We start from the raw sequence: 18,850 nt of genomic DNA on the forward strand, positions 1-18,850 counted from the left end.
GAAAGTCAAGAAGCCCAAAGCAGACTTAGACTTAGTAATGCTGGTCGCTTAGTCAGAACAAATTAAGCCGCCGTCATCACTACCCGAAAGCTAAAGAGAGAAAAAGATGTGACTACACCGAACCAAAGGTACCAACCGCATCTAACTAGAAGACCGCCGTAACCCTAAAGTTTGTGAGTTCTACTTGGTCGGAATATAGGAGTGCCTACTATTATATAAAATCTTACTTACATAGAAATTCAACTCAAATGTCAAGAAGTCTTATACAATTAAAACTCTAAAGTTAACTCAGTTCTTACACAATTACAAATCTTATACAATTAAAAATTTAAAGGTAACACTAACAGCCTTAGAACTCTTAGAACTCATCCAAACAAAATCTCTTAACAAAAGTCGTAAGCAAATTGTTTTTTCACGCCAAGATCAACACCGCGAACTTGATCATATCATCGATTATATCCTAAGGCTTCCAAAGATAATATTTATACTAACACCATAAACCCCATTAGCAAGAAGGACACTGAAGCAAACCCAAACGGAAACAAATCAGCCAAAATCAAAAGCAACACAACATGCAATCACTCGGCTTCACAAGGTAATCCATTGGGTCAGTACCAAGAACTCTCAATGTATCAGGTCTACTCAAACCTGCATTGTTCCAAACTCCGCTGCAAATGCACTCCTATATTCCCAAAGGTTGCCGATACAGTCAAGTAAGTGTCATTCCAAGAAGACAATTTCTAAATCATTATCAATCGTAAGTGAATAATAGCAACAGACTATAAGAGGAGTTAAAGCTTTAGGCAAAAGAGAGGAAGAGTTGTTCAGGTTTACCTTATGGATAACGAAAAATATATATACCTCCACTGTTCGGCACAATAGACGATGTATTCTTGCAATCGAAAAGGAATAATGGTAAGTGTTAATTTTTATTTTACACACTTCATAAATATTCTAACAAAATAATATATTGAAGGGTCTAACCTTATGCTAATATATTGAAGGTTCAAACATTATGGGCCATAGAAGAATTATGATGTCCGCAAATACAAAGAGCATCCATAGAGAAAAATTGCTAAACGAGCATAGAAGAAAACATCCCCAACAAATGGAATGTCAAAGTCACACCGGTATGTAACTTAAGTAAATAAAAAGTACCGCTTTTATACTCTCATTTGATTTTAAGATATTGTATAGATGTAAGTAACTCGATATCTATATTTTTCTTTATGCCTTTATTACGAGGAATTGATACTAATACACAGAATTAAATGAGCAACAGAGCAATCATTTAACCAATAGTACCGTATCAACTTATCGATTTTATAATGACACAACAATTCTAATATCCTTTACACAAGAAATGGCTAAAGTTGAACCTTTTTGGTATAATTCTCAAACAAATCAATGTTGAATCTACAAAGGAATTTGACCGCTAAAATAGCTTGCCTTTAATCGAAGTCGCTTGTTGGAGTTTTTTAAAGAAACGCAATCGCTTGTTGGCATCCAAGGAACACAACTTGCGTTCAAATAAAGGTAAAATTGTATTCTATATTCTCGTTGAAGATTAATTAAAGTTTTTGAAATTTGATATTTTTTATTACATGTGCCAAACAGTACTTTGAATCTTACGATGTTATGCGTCAGATAATGACTTCAATATCTCAAATCACAAATATCGCTGAAAGGAATAAACGCTTGCAAAAGAAAAAAAAATTCATCGCGGATCTAAGCAAGTATACTAACAGTGATGGTATGTGTTTTCTTCAATTCTGATATTTTATTCGAATGTTTGCCCAATTCACTAATAATTTTTATATTTTAGGAGTTCATGACTTTAGACCACCAACTCATTGTATGTACTATGGAGCAATTCTTTGGGAAGAAGAAAGAAACAACAAAGGAAAATCATCCGCTCCAACGCTCTCTATATGTTGTGGAGAAGGATCCATGTTTCAATTTATTTCTACATGAGGGAAGATAGGTAAGACTAAAAATGAATTGAAGAATAGGATGCAAATATTCAATGAATATAATGAACTTCCTGATCCTGCAATTGTTGATGGATTGATCAAAATGTTTGATCAACACAATAAAGTTGTACAGTCTTTTAGGATGGCTAGAGACATATTTAAAGAAGATGAAATGATTGATGTCCGCCTAAGACTTATTAATTTCGGCAGAGTGATGGAAGACAATACACCGCTTAACCGCAAATGAAGTTGCAACTTTAATTAAAGGGATGGATTTAATGTTAATGATTTTAGGGACATAATTGTTGGAGGTTTGGAGAGAATAAATGAATTGCATCCTAAATTCATGGCTTTGCAATATCCTTTAATGTTTCCCCGTGGTGAAGATGGCTATAGACCTTGGATTCCTTATAGAAGATTTCCTAATAGTGAGGAAAATGAAAGAGTTTTAATATAGACGATCATAAAAAAGAGATAATGGGTTAGTATGAGACAATATTGGGCTTTTAGACTACAAAGAAGGACACTAGAAAGTCGATTATTTTGATAGGTGCGTGGACGTTTTACGCCAAACAGTCATTGTTGATGGTTATACATATATAGAAGATCAAAGAATGTGTGGTAAGACTATAAATTGACGTAGAGGAAAACCTCGCAAAATGTGTCTCCATGTAGTACCTATTATCTAATCCCACTTCTCCTCACGTAATGTGTGCATGGAATAATATGACATACAAATGTAACATTGAGTCAAAACACTTTTTATATTGTTGTTAATACTATATACATGACGATTCTTGATAGGTCACCCTCAAGAAGTAACTTTATCAGAACTAAGACTATATTTGCAATTCCATTGCCACTTTACAACTCTTGCATATCCATGCAAACCAAAATAAGTAGTATTGAACAAGTTTCATTAGTAGTTTTTCATTGGTGTCGAAAAGCAAGCAACAATTCTTCTAACAGGGATGTGGCTACAATGCGAAAGCATGGAACTTAATAAACAAAGTTGAGAGATGCCTTCCACAACAAAGCAATGTTCATGGGTGCCACCGAGCAAACCGTTATGAAGTTAAATACCGACGGTGCTGCCTTTGGCAATCCAGACCGCCCGTATTGGGGTTACATTCAGAGATTCGAAGGTGTTTTTAAGCTCGTCTTTATGCAAGAATATCGGATTGATCCAACTTTAGGGCTGAATGTCGGGCTATCATTGAAGGCATAGAGTCTGGCTATTAGTAAGGGATGGTTTCGTTATGGGTTGAATCTGATTCGAACCGCAATCAAAGCCTACATTAGTGGGGAGAGTGCCATGGGACTTGCAGCCGAGATGGAGGAATAGTTGTACCAAAATTCAAATTTTATTTCGTTCACCTCGATTTTTAGAGAGGGCAACTTCTCCGCAGACGCCATAGCCAAAACCGGTGTAACCCTCCGGTTGAATGAAGCCCAAAATTTTGAGGGTAAACCACCGCGGGGTCATTTCGTGGAGCACATTCGGGTCATACAATGCGTGTAATGCTTTTACAAGTCTTGGTGTTAATCCGACATCGTGTATTGCATGGGGCGTGGTCCAATATCATTTGTTATACACCTAAGGACTCTAGCTATTACATAATTATAAATAGCAACAGAGATGCATTGATAAAATTTCTTTCAGGTAAATCTGCCTGTTCATTGCTATTACTTTCAGCCATTACAAAATTTTATAAATTTACATCATTTACATTAAAAACTGAAAAATAACATCATTTCCAATCAACAACAAGTTCTATGTACAACTAAATAGTTGTGGGATAATACAACCCATAATAACTTCTCTCCTCAAATCCTACGGTTTTAAGCCCACCTTTAATTGACACCTCTTATTCTGTCCATAATCAATTATTTCTCAATTGATTTACATAAACACACAAAATATAGCTGATAATGGATGTAAACTTGAAAAAATTAACACTTTTTCATAGAAAGCAAGAAACCATTACTAAATGCTCAATCATAATTTATTAATAGTGTAGCCAAGTATCATTATCTAACGCGGACAACGAGATATACTAATTAATGATATTCATAGGAATCACATCAAAAATATTGTGAAACCCAATATAATATTCATATATCATAGCTCAAAATAAAATATAATATGCATATCTCATACCTCTACATAGAATATGTGGATAACACTTACACAAACGAACTGGAAAAGACAAAGAACAACACATATACAAAATAAAGTAAAAACCAATATAATATTTATACCTCATAGATCCACATAGGTATTATAATTTTTATAATAATTTAATATAACGGCCCCCGTTCATAGAACGGGTTCGAAAACTAGTGCTCCTAAGAGTATAAGTTCATCTTGCATAATGTTTAGAGCACTTGTTTGGGTGTTCCAGTATATCGCTTTGATAATGTCACGACTTCACAAACCTAGTATAAGAACTTCACACAGGAATGTCGTGACTTCTCGTATGTTATTGTTGTCTTTCAATATTTTTAGGACCCCTGTTCATTCAATTTTTGTGTATCATAAGTTGTTAACATAGTTGCTTTCCTCTAATTTTTTAAGCAAACTTTCTACTTATGTGTCTCCAGTAGTTGCATATTATTGAAACCACGAACAATCAAGAAACAACATTTATCCATTAGTTTATTCATGAGTGCGAACTATATATTACAAAGGCCGATTTGAAAAACTAAAAAGGATATATGCTCTAAAGCAATTTCAAGGAGTCCATGGCAAATCAGTTGAGTGTGCCTCTGGTGATCATGCACTACAACAGAAAAGACATTTAAAATCACTCCATAAGTGATGTCAAAAATATACGACGTCACTTTTGCAAGTGATGTAACTGGTGGCGACGTGAAAAGTCAGGGTTTTCCACATCACTTTTTAAACGATGTCCATAAGTGATGTTACTTCACATCACTTTTTAATTGATGTCCACAAGTGATGTTATAACTTTGCATCACTTTTTAATCGATGTCCACAAGTGATGTTATAACGTTACATCACTTTTTAATCGATGTCCACAAGTGATGTTATAACGTTTAACATCACTTTTTAAGTGAAATCAATAAGGCCGATTAACATCACTTAGGAAGTGATGTCTCATTCAGATTCTAAATTACTTGTAAAGTGATGTGAAATAACTCTATACATCACTTTAAAAGTGATGTCCCATTTATCAAAATAATTAAAAAAAAATAAAATAAAATAATAAAAATAAAATAAAATAAAATTGCCAATATCATCCCAATATAATACAATTTTCCTAGTCATTTATCATCAAATAAAGATTAAACGATCTTAAAAATCACATTCATCACACAAATATCATCTCCAATTACAAATATTACACTAAATACAAAAATTGTAACGAGCCAACATATACCAACAAAATCTAATCTGCAGATCGAACCGAGCCAAAAGAGAACACAATCACCCAACCAAGAACCTATCACATACCGACTTGATGCAATCAATTTAATCTAAGAACCTATCACAGCCTAACCAACCAACTGTTTTTTTTTTTTCTACAAGATTTAAACATTGTACTAGAAAATCAATGCAGACTTGTACTCATGCAAGAATAGTTTGACAATGTCCGGATCTTCATGAGAAGCAAGATAAGCTATACAAGGAACAAAACCAAAATGATAATGTACTTGATAGCATAACAAGTTTTCCCCGCATCCATCTTACACAAAACAAAACCCTTGGAGAGTCACCAAGAGAAATATTCTTCAAAGCACGCCCGGAGATATTAGCATGGTCAAAGATGTAAGGCTCAATACTCCTATTATTTTCAACCTAGAACATGTGATCGTTAAATGAAGCGAGGAAGACCAAATGAATAGAGAATAAGAACAATAAAAGCAAATACTATTTTGATTTAACATATATTTATATTTGAAGATGTCACATCTTGTGCTAAGAAATTCAGCTTTCATTTTTAGAAGTTTCGATGATGGAAGAGTCGACAAAGATGAACAACATCGATTTGCAACCTCCATCATATCCATGATCTCCCCATCTCCAGGAAGAGTAAGCACCTTTGCGATGAATTCCTAAAAATTATCAAGTAGTAGTTAGAACTAATGAGTAACAGTCCTGCATTGTAACTTATTCTAGCTTGTAAGACGGACAAAGATGTACTTTGTTTTGATGAGAAATCAATATGGATCTACCTATTTTAGCAGTAACCTTCTATGCAAGAGAGGGTGAACTAGTGCTGTCGCGTCGAACAGTCCTGCAGGTCCAGCTTGGTTAAGTTTTCTTGAGAGGAGAGTGAAGAGCGCCAAAGCTGACAAAGAAGTAACCAAAGATGTAGAAAGCGCCTTAACAGTGAAAGTGACTTCTTTAGGACTCTAAATATACTAACACAACTTCACACAATAGGCTCTCAATGCCCCCATCAAGTAAAAATGTATCATACGGTCCCTCGTCGCCAAGGCGTAACACGGACACAAAAAGCCAATCAAGAAGGCATTTAGAGAGATAGCACCCATGCTGATCAGAAAAGGCTGTTTTCCATCTCCTAAATTAAGCATAAAACACCATGACTAACAACTCTCGGACGATGTAGAATGGGGAGCCAATATCATCTGTTTTATACACAAAAAGTTTCATGATGTAGAAATTTTTAGTGGATTTAGTTCATTCATCTGTTTGGCAAGAATCAACTTGAAACAATTCAGTTTATGAAGAATAAACTACCCAGAGAAACATATATACGGTGCCTCAGTCATTGGTATGCAACTATACAACTGTTAGAATTCTAAGAGGAAGGCCCAAATCCGCCCGAGGAGATGTTCCACAATGCTAGTAAATATATATGGGTTTGACAAAAACTCTATTAAATCTCAAGTAATCGTTCATACTCGACTTTATCCAAGCCGGAGTCGATAGAAGACTTTTGAGTCCATGTAAAAATTATGGGTTCAAAACCAGTGATTTGTTTTTTTTGAAAGTCGTGACTAAGTTAAGCATAAGCTTCACGGCCAAAGACTTGTCCCGCCTCCCAACTATATAAACACATATATACCCATCACAATGTGCTTTGTTTTAACATATTATGTATTTCGACAATATCAATAAAAGGGTAATAGACAAGACATACCGATTAAATTCATCCGAATCATGCAAGTAGAAAAAGGTGTCACTTTTGAGTGAGATCAGAATCAAGACAAATGGGTGCCTTTGTAGTCCCTTAAGATAGATGGAATTGGTCTCTCAAATATATTTGGAAATATGAACTCGTCTTCCTTCTACTTTGCATCATAAAGAAAAGTTTGATTAATGAAAAAAATTAAAACTCTTATTTGGTCTACAAAAATCAGCAAAGTGGGGACATGGGGCTAGGTTAAATAGAGGGAAGATCAAAGCTTTTGAGAAGGGCTTACCCTCCATCTAGATGTTCCTTGAAAATTTGGTCAAATGCCTGACAAAGTTCCAAGATAGTATATAAATGAGCCCGCAAGGTAAAGTTGTAGCAAATTTGGTTATGAACTTGAACTCTCATAGATATAAGATAGATTTTAGACAAACACTCGTATACTAGCATATAAAATTGTCGAGTAGCAAAATAACCATCGAAAACCTACAACCGACATGATGAAACAACTTACGGACCATCCAAAATCACTACCATTGAGACTATTGTTTCAAGTTTCAACACTCAACATAAATAAAAACACTACCAAATACCCCCAAATATACTAAATGTCAAGTACTAGAATGAGATAGGTGAAGACTTAATCAACTTCCTCCATCTTGCTTCCCTCGCATCAACATCCTCCAATGGTGGCATGTCGATTAATCTTCAAGATGTCGATCGCCCTCATCAATGCTCGGACCCAACTTTAGCATCCCCGTGAATCCTGTTGCGAAAGTATTGGGCTCATCAAGATGAACCCGTATGAGAAGGGCAGTTTCAAACAAAGAATGTAACCAAATCTTTAACTCGACTTGTCATTCTTATCAGCAAGACCCTCTTCCTCAGCTCTTCCATGATAGAATTTTCAGGGTTGATCTCCATGGTCTTCTTTAGACATGTAGCCACCATGCTTGAATCCCCGAGAGCTCGAGCCTTCATGATCCTCTCCATGTTAGTCTGCCCGACCATACTCACCGATCACCAAACAAAGAGGGAGAATCCACAACACGGTCGAGACAATCACCTTCTCGACCTTGTCACCTAGAACATCCTTGATCACCTTGCAGAGACCCTCAAACTTTTCCTTTAGTTCCTCTTTCTTCTTTTTTCTCGTCCTCACTCTCATCTAGCTTCAGACCTTCCTTTGTGGCGAGAGACAAGCTTTTTGCCTTCAAATTCCTTTTTAATCGACCCACAACATACTCATCAATAGCATCAACCATGTACAAGACCTCAATACCCTTCTTCTTGAGCTTTCAAGGAAAGGAGAGTTCTCCACAGCCTTCTTGCTTTCACCAGTGATGTAATAGATGTCATTCTGGCCTTCCTTCATCCTAGTCACATAATCCTTCAAACTAGTCAACTCATCACCACTCTTGGTCGAGTGATACCTGAGCAATTCAGCAAGCTTGGTTCTGTTCTGGGAGTCCTCATGGATGCCAAGTTTCAGGTTCTTGGAGAAAGCCTCATAGAACTTGTTGTAAGCCTCATAGAGCTCTCATAGATATAGCTAGATCTAAGAACTCAAAACTCTATTATACAGATAACTAGATCAGTGAACGCAAAAGTCACTACAGGACAAACATGAGATAACATTGTTCATACCCCTGCGTCAAGAGCAATAGGCCTGCCAAGGTGGTCCATCTCAGATTCAAGTTCATCAATGGTTTTGTTAATCAAGGTGAAGATATTTGTCCACCTTTCCAAACTGGATCATTCCTATCTGCAAGCTATAGCTACAAACTTAAATGTGTATACACATAAACTAAAGGGGACAATATCGAACAAATAGTAAGTTGCAGGGGCAGATTTAGAACGAGGATACAAATAAATGTAAAGAGCTCACTTACCATATCAACCACAGCTTGACTACAAAGAAGGGCAACTATAGCTTTTATATTTTACTTCTGGTTGCAAAGATTTGTTCAAAGTTCTGCGAATGATTGCCTCCCATTTAGGAATTGGCTTGTTATCTTCAGCTCCAAGTACATTCCCAGCATTTAAAGGAACCACCTCTTGGGAAAAAAAAAAAAAAACTAAATAATGACAGTTTCAGCTTCCAATCGAATTATCAACAAATCGGTAAGCAAATAAAAAGATTAACAAGGAATAGCATACGGAGTGAAAAAAAATGCTGACATACCATCAACTTCCAAATCTTGAAAAACAACAATTATGTACTAATAAAAACTTTGCTTCATGAAAGTGGAAAGTATATCACTATGGGTGAAATAGGCTTGTCAAGTTTGGCTGAATCAAACAATTTTAAGGTTTTCACGTAAACCAGGATAGTCATGTGGTAAACAAGATATACTTCACTGACAGATATACTTCCGACCAGGATAGTCATGAAAATCCTGAGTTCTGCGTGAGTCATTCAATAGGTGGGACACTTCGTTCGCCCATCCGAAGGGTGGGGAAGTGTCCCAGGGTAGTGAGAGAAGGGCGGAACTAATTAAACAGTTCTCTCTTTTCTCTCTGAACTTTCTTCTTCGACACTTCGTTAGCAATAATATAACTCAACTGTTTTGAATAATACTGAAGATCGAGTGCTCTTTAGAGTTTTATGATCGACGCGTTTCAGATTGATCGCGAGAATGTGACAATTGGAGGTCGACAAAAGCAGACAACCACACAGGCGTGAAGGTAAACTATTGATGACACCGACCATACTCAAAACGAGAATAAAAACGGAAGAACATAGCATGATCCTAGTATTTTTCCTAGATGAATTGGATCAACCGGCGGTGGTAAGAGGTAGGAACCAAGAAATTGGCACAATAAAAGGTCATGCAAAGGAATAGGACCTTTTAATTGCAGAAAGTGATGATGCAAAGAAGAAAAGAGAAGATTGCTCAGCCTCAATTAACACTATAACATATTATCTTCATAGAAACCGGGAATCCACTTTTCGGGGCTTACTTCAAACAGATGGATGCTAGGTCTCAGAAATTAGAACTGCCTACGTGGATTCACAACACAAGGAAGACTAACCCGAATGTACATAATCGTAGGTTCTTCCAAACAAAGCCAACCATCAATCTCAAGATTCTCACCCGGAGGTCGTCCAGCAACATTCCACGTACCTATCATTACCCTATGGACCACCAAAATCACCGATTTCATAAAAGACTTAGTAAGGCCATCTTATTATATCAAATCAATGGTTCAACGAGACACGACAATGCAAATCAAAGGAAGAAGAAAAGGAAAGAAAATGAAAGGTATTGCTATCAGTCGCCATTCTCATTAAAACCCAGAAACCTTTTTATGTGTAAAGCGATTTTCATCTACACTTGAGTTCAACACCATTGAGCTTAAATTTTCAATTTTCTTGGCCTGCTCTTGTAACCTTCTCTCTCTAAGGGCTTGAGCTTTCTTTTCCTCCTGCAACTCCAAAGCTATTCGCTCTCGCTCCAGTTCACTCTACATTCAAAATATAGGAAGGAACTTCTAAGAGTTAACCAACATAATTCTTGGAAACAAAAAAATACAGTGGACCAGAACATAATAGAACCTATAATAATGTGTTCCACAAGTTGAGAATCTCCTCTCCAAAATGCTCTGCATGAGAACCCTATACAACGAATTTAAAGTTCACACATAAGCAAATGTTTGGAACTACTACAAAAGAAAGTGAAATGTACCAGAAAAGACAAACCTACAGTCTTGCTCGAAGCTCTTCAATCTCTTTCTTTTGACGCTTCAGCAAAGCTGCATCTGTCAAAATCTGCAAAAGAAAAGAATGATAGGAGTTGTTACCAAAATCACTATAAATAGAAAATATTACGTTTGGAAAAAGAGTTTGTATTCAGTGTTTTATAGATGAGGGTGCTGAGATGAACAAGGGGTAGTATTGTAGTGTAGTTTTGGTAGGTGTTGTCTCTTGAGATGGTTCACCCTTGTGTAGAATGATGCATAATAATAGCCAACCATGTAAAAGAAATGTTTGTGTTTAGGATTCTGATTTCGAATCGTGAAGGAAGCCAAAGAAGACATTCCAAACTGTTAAAGAAAATATATCCGCAAAACCAGGGGGATCTTAATTAAGAGAAATGATGAACACTTAAATAGACACTAAACTTAGTTTATGATTTTTTTTCGCGTGAAAGATGTCTGACATAAGATGTGGCAAAGGCATGCCTTTACATGTCATAGGCAAACGAGAAATGTGACAACAAGCGTCTTTGAAACCTTAACGCATACAACAGGTTGCCATATGAATGAGTAATGATGCTTGCTGAAGGCATGTGAACATGTCTTATGGTGTGTTGTGCTAAAGGCAAAACCAATGTTCGTAAGAGTCACACCAGCTGCCATGAGTACTAGAAGGATTGGGTATGCACAATTGTAATTACAATATGAAGGTACAAGTTATTGAAAAATTAAGCCTGCTCCATAGAGAAGGCTTCTTCCTTTTAAACTAGTTGATTAAGACATAATATATCAAAGATGTCAAGGGGACATCAATTGCTAAGTGTGGTGTACCTTTACGTCAAAAAATTGCAAGTGATACATACTTTCTAGGACTTTACAGTGGGCAGTAGAAACTTTACAACAAAATTTTATTAAGGGCGTGTTAGATTGCATGGAAGAACTTTTTTTTATGTAAGTCTCACTCTGTAGTAAAGAGTTTACGGTATTCATGAGGTAGGAGAGCATTCACTGTATATATTTTCACCACACCAACTCAAGCGCCATGCACATGTTCTATCTCTATTATATTTTGAGAGAGAAATTCATAAGAATAAGAGTTGGAGACTTTAAGAGGTCCCAAAGAAAAGAAGAAAATGCAAACAATGAAAGATAAAGTGCAGAAAGACCTCATTCATTCACACGCGCGGTTTGTAACACGTAATTTCTACTTGCAACCGAAGACTACTTTTTGTTTCATCAAAGATGAATCTGCAATCACATGGCAAATAGTATAAGCATAGAGTTGCCCAAATATATTTATCTTACATTATGCAGGGAAACTAGTAAGAACCATAGTAAATTTAGAGAAGACTACCTGTGCAAGGGTTATATTACATATGATTGCAGTGTTTGCATTTCCACCAAGGGAAGGTTGCAAAATGCGCGTCAGCTTGCTATCACGATATGGGACATGTCCCCTACATCAGATGGTAAAGAATGTAAGGAAATAGAAGATAAATCCCAATAAATCTATGTGTTAGAATAACTGAATAAAACCTACCCTTGGCTCTCAACACCTTCACTTAGCTTCTTTATCACAGTCCCAAGTGTCATCAGGCTTTTATTTATATGAGATCCCTCTTTCAAGCGTACTCTTCAAAGACTAGTCTTAGCAAAGACGCTCGAACCAACTAGGTCAACTAAATTCTACAAACAAGATTTATTAGGACTAATGAATATTGAAAACATGAATAAGTATGTTAAGATGTCCCACATGGGATATGTTAAGCCTTGCATAAAAAAAATATATTGACCATTGTATTTCAACAACATTCTTTTGGGTGATCGTTGACCATCAACCTAGTTGTTCGCCATTGCAATGGAGACTTTTAGTCGCTTGATCACTAAAGCTATGAACCTTACTCTTCTTTGTTTCAAAACACCCAATGCCCAAGACACTCAATTTCATGGATCAACAAGTCAAAGTGCTCATGCTCAAGTGTACTCTCCTAATTATTGAAGCATTTCTGAATTGAGAGTTAATTTTGCTAAACCATTGCAAGGATCATACGTCATGAGGTTGGTATTTCCCTTCTAGATACTAGGGCCTCCCCCTTGGTGTTTCCTTCAAGCTCAAGTCTATATGGAGCCGCATGGTCATATCATTAGAAACTAGGTTAGGAGGTTGGCAAACGAAACTGCTGTCTAAAGGTACAAGATTGATCCAATGTGAAGAGCACCCTTGCAAATCTACGCATCCACTACATGTTCCTCTACACTATTCCAATAAAAATACCCGAGACAACAGAAAGAAATATGAGGGACTTCTTATATGGTTTAACCAAAGAGAACAAGAAAATTCACTTAGTGGTGTGGGAGAAATAAAGAGCACCGACGGAGAGTGGACTTGGCCTTAGAAGATAGAGCCTATGAACCAACTTCTTCTAGGATACTGGTTATGGAGATAAGACCAGGAGCACGATACTTTGTGGTCACTAAATCTGAACATGCATGGAGGCCTAAAGCCTTAAACAGGTGAACCAACCACACAAGGGTCTGGAGGATGGAATGGCATTATAGAGGTTCTCCCAATCTTTAAGAACCAATATCATGTGTAATCTTGGACACCATAAGATTTTGGTCTGACAGATGATGGAGCCCTTTCTACTTGTACACCACCTCTCCCTCTAGTTATCAGCTAATTGTAAAGTGTAAACTCATTGTGTATCTACTTACAACTGAATCTCTCTCTCACTTGCATTACTGCTTTATATATATCACACTTCTATATATAATTAGCTTTTATGTATCACAGGGAATAAAATAAAAATTCGAGAAAACAGGTGCGACAAAATTTGCTAACAACTAATGTCCACTTTCATGTAGTTTTACTTTACCGATCAAATAATAATAATATTAATAATAATGTCTATGTTATCGAAATTAGGAAAACCACACTCCCAAAATTAGGACTCGGATTTTCAAAATAACTATTTATTTATGCAAAGGAAGGTGCAACTTCTCAATAATAAAATTTCAATATTTCTTTGGAAATGTTTAATCAAATTAAGGGTAAGACAGGTGGCAAAGTTTAAGAACCAATGGGAGGCACTGTGTTTATCAATATTAAGCCCACGTGACACACATTGATGCACTGCCACTCGCAATAGGAAACCAACTTCTTATTGATGTTTTGATGAATTTTCTTTTATCTAATTGTCTGCTATACTCATTTGAGATAGTTTCATTTGATGAAGTTCTTTTAAATATACAGTGTAAAGCAGTACCTGCTTTGAGATCTGAGCGTAGCCCAGGTTCCCAGTTCTGCAGCGCTCTACTGATTCCCAAACGCACTGCTCCAACTTGTCCTGTGCAAAAACAACTTAATTAGATAGAAGGTGTTTATGAAAAAATAGATAATTTTGCCCCTTTTAATCAGTATGTGCAGACTAAAACGTCAGTTGAAAGATTCGACAAGATTAAGTTTTCCAAAAGAAGAGTCCATACGACTTGGAAATCCCACTTCTAAAACTTGACCTACAAAAGAAACTACCTAGGAAACAGGCAAACCACAAAAGGAAATGGATATAAACACGAGATGAGTTCTATGACCTTGCTTGCATGTAATCCACTCAATGTAACAAAAATACAAGAATCCAATTAGCTAAAGGTGGTAAAAAACAGGGTATAGAAACCAGTTCAAGTTCCAGCTTTGTATCTCCTACAATGATTAAATGATTCCAATTCTCACTTTCCTAATGCACAACATGAATCTTGAGCTACTCGTCCAATTAGTGTACTAAACTATACGCCTACTAAAAACAATGAAATACAGTTTTAATCTCTGGAACAACATTACACATCTTAGAGACCATACATTTCTAGAACAAAGAAAAGCCCGACTTGGAGTACTCTGGAGAACGGTTGGAAGAGGAGTGGGACAGGGACAATTGATGATCGGGATAGATCAGGGTCATGTGATTGGGTGGATCGTTCACGGTTTCTGGTGGAGAAGTCTGATGGCAACTGCAGTACTGGTGTTGCCTTGGTGGTCATCCTTAGCAGTTTGCTTGTTTTTAATGCTTCTTTTTCTACCCGCTTTTGTTTGTACTTTTTTGTCTGAAGGTTGCCTATGCTGACCATGGTGGTTTGTTGGTCTTGTGAGTGTTGAGTTTTGCATCATTGCATGTATGTGGGGTTTAGGATCGTGGGCATTTCTGCCCTATTAGCTACTGGCTAATTCTATAGGTGTTGATGTAACTCTCTTTGTATCAATTTGATATCTGCTATCGATAAAAAAAACAAACACCCCCTGAACCTTCCAGAAGGCTGCCTATGCAGAATTTTGTGACTTTAACCTCTATATGTATGACAAATTGTAAAAGCAATAAATAAATAAACCTCACCTGAGATACCACCTCCTTTCACAGTACACTTGACATCCCAAAGACCCAAAGTTTTCGTCTCACAAAAAGGTCGAAGCAGGTCGGCACGATGATCGATAATCGGAAAGTAAACATCAAATTGCTTATCGTTCACAAGAAATTTTCCCTCACCAGGTTCAATCCAAACACGAGCTACACTGCACTTCCTTCTTCCAGTTCCATAAGCTCTTCCTTTCTCATCGACCCGCCTCACTCGTGATTTGTCAATTTCCTCCTGCTTCCGGCGTTCTATTTCAGCTCTTGTACAGCTCTTCTGACTTTTCTCAGAATTAGTGTCTTCAATTTCACTTAGAGGGGACAATCCCTCCACTCCTTCTAAATCCTTCAGAGCGATCAAACTGTCTAGCATGGCATCTGTTATTCCGGCTGCTGCAATCAGGTCTCCAAAAGCACGGTTCGGACCTGCCAGTTGTTCAAATGGAATAGTGAAATTAATGACTTGCACTTACAACAAATATAATTCTATTACATTTTCCAAATTTTCTCTCCAAGCCAAGTATAGGGGTGCAGTTCATATAGGAAAAGCCATAATGAAAATTAAAATTGCCTTATTAAGCTACGACACAGCTTAAGTGCATAAATGTCTCAACTTTAGAACAACACAATATGTAGGAAAAAGTTTTATCTGAGAACAAAACTCTTCATATTGGTTTTGGACAATTAGGCAATATCTATCCATCAAGAAGATACTGACCAATTCAATTTTAGCTCTGCACTTTTGCTTCTTTTCATTTAAAATGAGTTAAAACTTATTTCCAGAAGTCACAACTTGCATAAGAAATTCTTCACCAAAAAACAACTCATAATAGAGTTCAAGTTCCTAGAAACCATATCACGGAAGCAAGGATATGCCCTTTTCCTACAATGGTTTGCATCTTTGAAGAACATCAAAGAAACTTATCATTAACGGAAGCTAATGCCATCCAGCACCTCACCCATCACCATGTTTAATTTCAAAGAGAAAACATCGAATTTTACTCATTATCCTATACTCTGTCTAGCGTCAATATATGCTGAAGACTATGGCTATAACTTTTTTAGTCGTATATCCATGTAATTTCACTAATACCAAAAAATATATATATATATATAACCAGGTCAGAAACATATGCATCCTACTGCTATATACAGTAGCAAACATGTGCTGACATTTATCTATATTAAGTCACTAACTTATATTATAAAGAATTCCTCACCGAAAAACAGCTCATCTTAAAATTCAAATTCCTAGAAACATACTTATTGGAGGCTCGTAAACTTAGTTTCGGCACAGGGTGAATCTTTCAAACCACACCTTTACGCAAAGATACACCTTTTTCTTACAATGGTTTGCATCTTTGAAGAACATCAAAGAAACTTATCTTTAAGGGAAGCTGAGGCCATCTTGCACCTTACCATGTTTAATTCTAATGAGAACACATTGCATGTTACTCATTAATCTATAATTTTCTAGTGACAATACATACTTAAGACTATGGCTGTAACTTTATTAGTATTACATCATGTAATTTCATCCCTACCAAAAAATTACATATCCTGTTATTTATAAAACAGGTCAAAAACATATGCATCATGTAACTTACAAAGGTCCATAACTCTATATACACTATACAGTAGCAAACATGCATAAAAGACCGTAAAACCAAAAAGGTCCCAATATTACACATTTCCTGTACAAAGGATTCTGGTTTCTATGCCGATGTAAAGTGTGGCCTCAAATTTAATTTGTGATGGGCACATGCTTTGTTGGGAATGTCCAATATTTACCAAGATCACATACATACTGAAGAGTGTGAAGACTAGGGCTATAAATTTGTCAGTCGTATATCATGTAATTTATGAAATCACATCAGAAACATGTCTCCTGTAACTAACAAAGTTCCTTAACTCTATATACATAACCAAATCATACATAGAAAACGTAAAACATAAAAGAACCCTATATCATACATCTCCTGCAATTAAAAAAGGTCCCTTACTGTGTGCGTGTGTGTGCTGTGTCTGGGAACTGAAAGCAGACATACTAGACAAAAATAAACCAAATATGGACAAAAGATTAAAACCTTCATTGCACGTCGTTCTCTCACAAACTTTGGATGGACTTTGTCTTTTAGATAGTCAATCTTCTGAGAAAAGTACCACTCAGGGGCTCGAGGTTCTATATTGAACTTTTTGCAGAATGTAACCCACTTCCTTGCAAATTCAGACGTCTCAGAAAGAGCTTCAAAAGTAAGCATAGCAGCACCTATGGTACAATAACATCATTCGGAAGTAGCACAGAATCCACATTTGTGTAAATGTACATATAGCTGTAATGCGACAAGATAAACATTTCAGGTTCATGAAAATCCATGTTCATACTTTTCGAAAGCCTCGACTCCCAAGCAAAGTTTTGTACGTCTTGACAACTTCAGCTCCCTATTGAGCACAAATACAAATGAACAATCAAATAATGCAAACCGTAATTATCAAACTAATTCCTAAAAATTATCAAGTAGTAGTTGGAACTAATGAGTAACAGTATTTGGTTATGACATAAAAGTAAATACAAAAAGAGGTGAAGTAAATACCGTGTTACAGCAGTAGATCATCTGCTTCACTCCCAAATTTTGATATATTTTAAAAAGTGAAAATTTTAATTGCAATACCCTATACTCTTCCCTTTCCCCTCCTCCTTTATCGGGCTTGGGACCGGCATTGTAAAGCTAGCGACAACTTTACAAAGGCGGAGTTAAAAGTGTTGGCCTGCAAGAAGCAATAGAGAACAATCGGTATGGATATATGAATAATGATGGGTTCTAAAATCTGCAAACGGATCAATAACAAAGCAAAGAATAATAAAGAAAACAGATACATATAGCACCAAGTAGAAGAATCTAAACCATTCACCATTCATTGAGTCCAATTCCAACTAACACAACTGCCCAAACACGCATAATTAAAAGGTCTTCAAAATTTAAGTGTTTTCAAACAACAAAAGACTAGCTCTTAAAATTGAGTGCACATCACAACTTAATTATGGAATTGGTTGGCCAAGCCACAAAACTAGAGACAACATCTTCTATCGTCTTCAAAGCGTTATTCCCCCTAACAAGCAGCGTATTCTTTTGAATTGCAACTTCAACAGAAACCTTTGAATAACCCGGGCCTAAAGGCTTAGTATGCCTTGTAGGCTGGCTTTGGATCATCGATATACCACAATCTTTACGCCACGACATCTTCGGGAACAAGTCTAAACAACTTGCACTTCACAACTTTGGATTTAGTACTGTATGAAAACAAAAAGATATACATACATGACTCTAGAAATTCACATGTTAAATGAAATAGCATTTAGCAAGGATAACATACGGAAATCAGATTTTGATTGCTTTTGGGCGGATGGACTTTGATGGTCACGTTGAGCCCGATGAGTAGGTCTTTGCATAGATACAACTTTGGATTTAGCCCCACCCTTTACGAAAACATGAAAGGGAAAATAAAAAAGCAATGAAAATTTCAAATTTAATGAAATAGGATTTTAACATGGAAAACTTCTTGAATTTTGATTGCTTGGGGCGGATGGACTTTGGTGGTCACGTCGACCCTCAAGAGATCTTTCAAGAGACACATCTTTCGATTTAGTCCG

General features: G+C 36.4%; 1 protein-coding gene, 2 long non-coding RNA genes and 1 pseudogene across 5 annotated transcripts; all 4 read right to left on the reverse strand.

Moving 5' to 3' along the window:
- Positions 1-5,540: 5,540 nt before the first annotated feature.
- Positions 5,541-15,863, reverse strand: LOC147482721 (small ribosomal subunit protein uS9m-like). The gene is made up of 6 exons (XM_086579399.1): positions 15,184-15,863; positions 14,065-14,145; positions 6,213-6,289; positions 5,994-6,053; positions 5,715-5,796; positions 5,541-5,617 (listed from the first exon to the last, which is right to left on the reverse strand). The coding sequence occupies exons 1-6, from the start codon at positions 15,569-15,571 to the stop codon at positions 5,541-5,543; spliced, it is 765 nt and encodes a 254-aa protein (XP_086435525.1). The 5' UTR covers positions 15,572-15,863.
- Positions 7,703-8,785, reverse strand: LOC147482722 (heat shock protein 90-2 pseudogene; annotated as a pseudogene).
- LOC147482723 (uncharacterized) lies at positions 10,138-10,944 on the reverse strand. Of its 3 annotated transcripts, XR_015206452.1 has the most exons (4): positions 10,803-10,873; positions 10,659-10,718; positions 10,406-10,567; positions 10,138-10,238 (listed from the first exon to the last, which is right to left on the reverse strand). It is a non-coding gene; the product is annotated as an uncharacterized LOC147482723 (long non-coding RNA). The 3 variants fall into 3 exon arrangements; XR_015206451.1 differs by having other exon boundaries at positions 10,144-10,567; positions 10,807-10,944; XR_015206450.1 differs by having other exon boundaries at positions 10,144-10,567.
- Positions 15,864-17,291: 1,428 nt separating the features above from the next.
- On the reverse strand, positions 17,292-17,932 carry LOC147482724 (uncharacterized). Its single transcript, XR_015203963.1, has 3 exons — positions 17,793-17,932; positions 17,584-17,640; positions 17,292-17,467 (listed from the first exon to the last, which is right to left on the reverse strand). It is a non-coding gene; the product is annotated as an uncharacterized LOC147482724 (long non-coding RNA).
- Positions 17,933-18,850: the final 918 nt, after the last annotated feature.

The sequence above is a fragment of the Coptis chinensis genome, chromosome 8, assembly GCF_015680905.1.
Source record: "Coptis chinensis isolate HL-2020 chromosome 8, ASM1568090v1, whole genome shotgun sequence".
NCBI lineage: Eukaryota > Viridiplantae > Streptophyta > Magnoliopsida > Ranunculales > Ranunculaceae > Coptis > Coptis chinensis.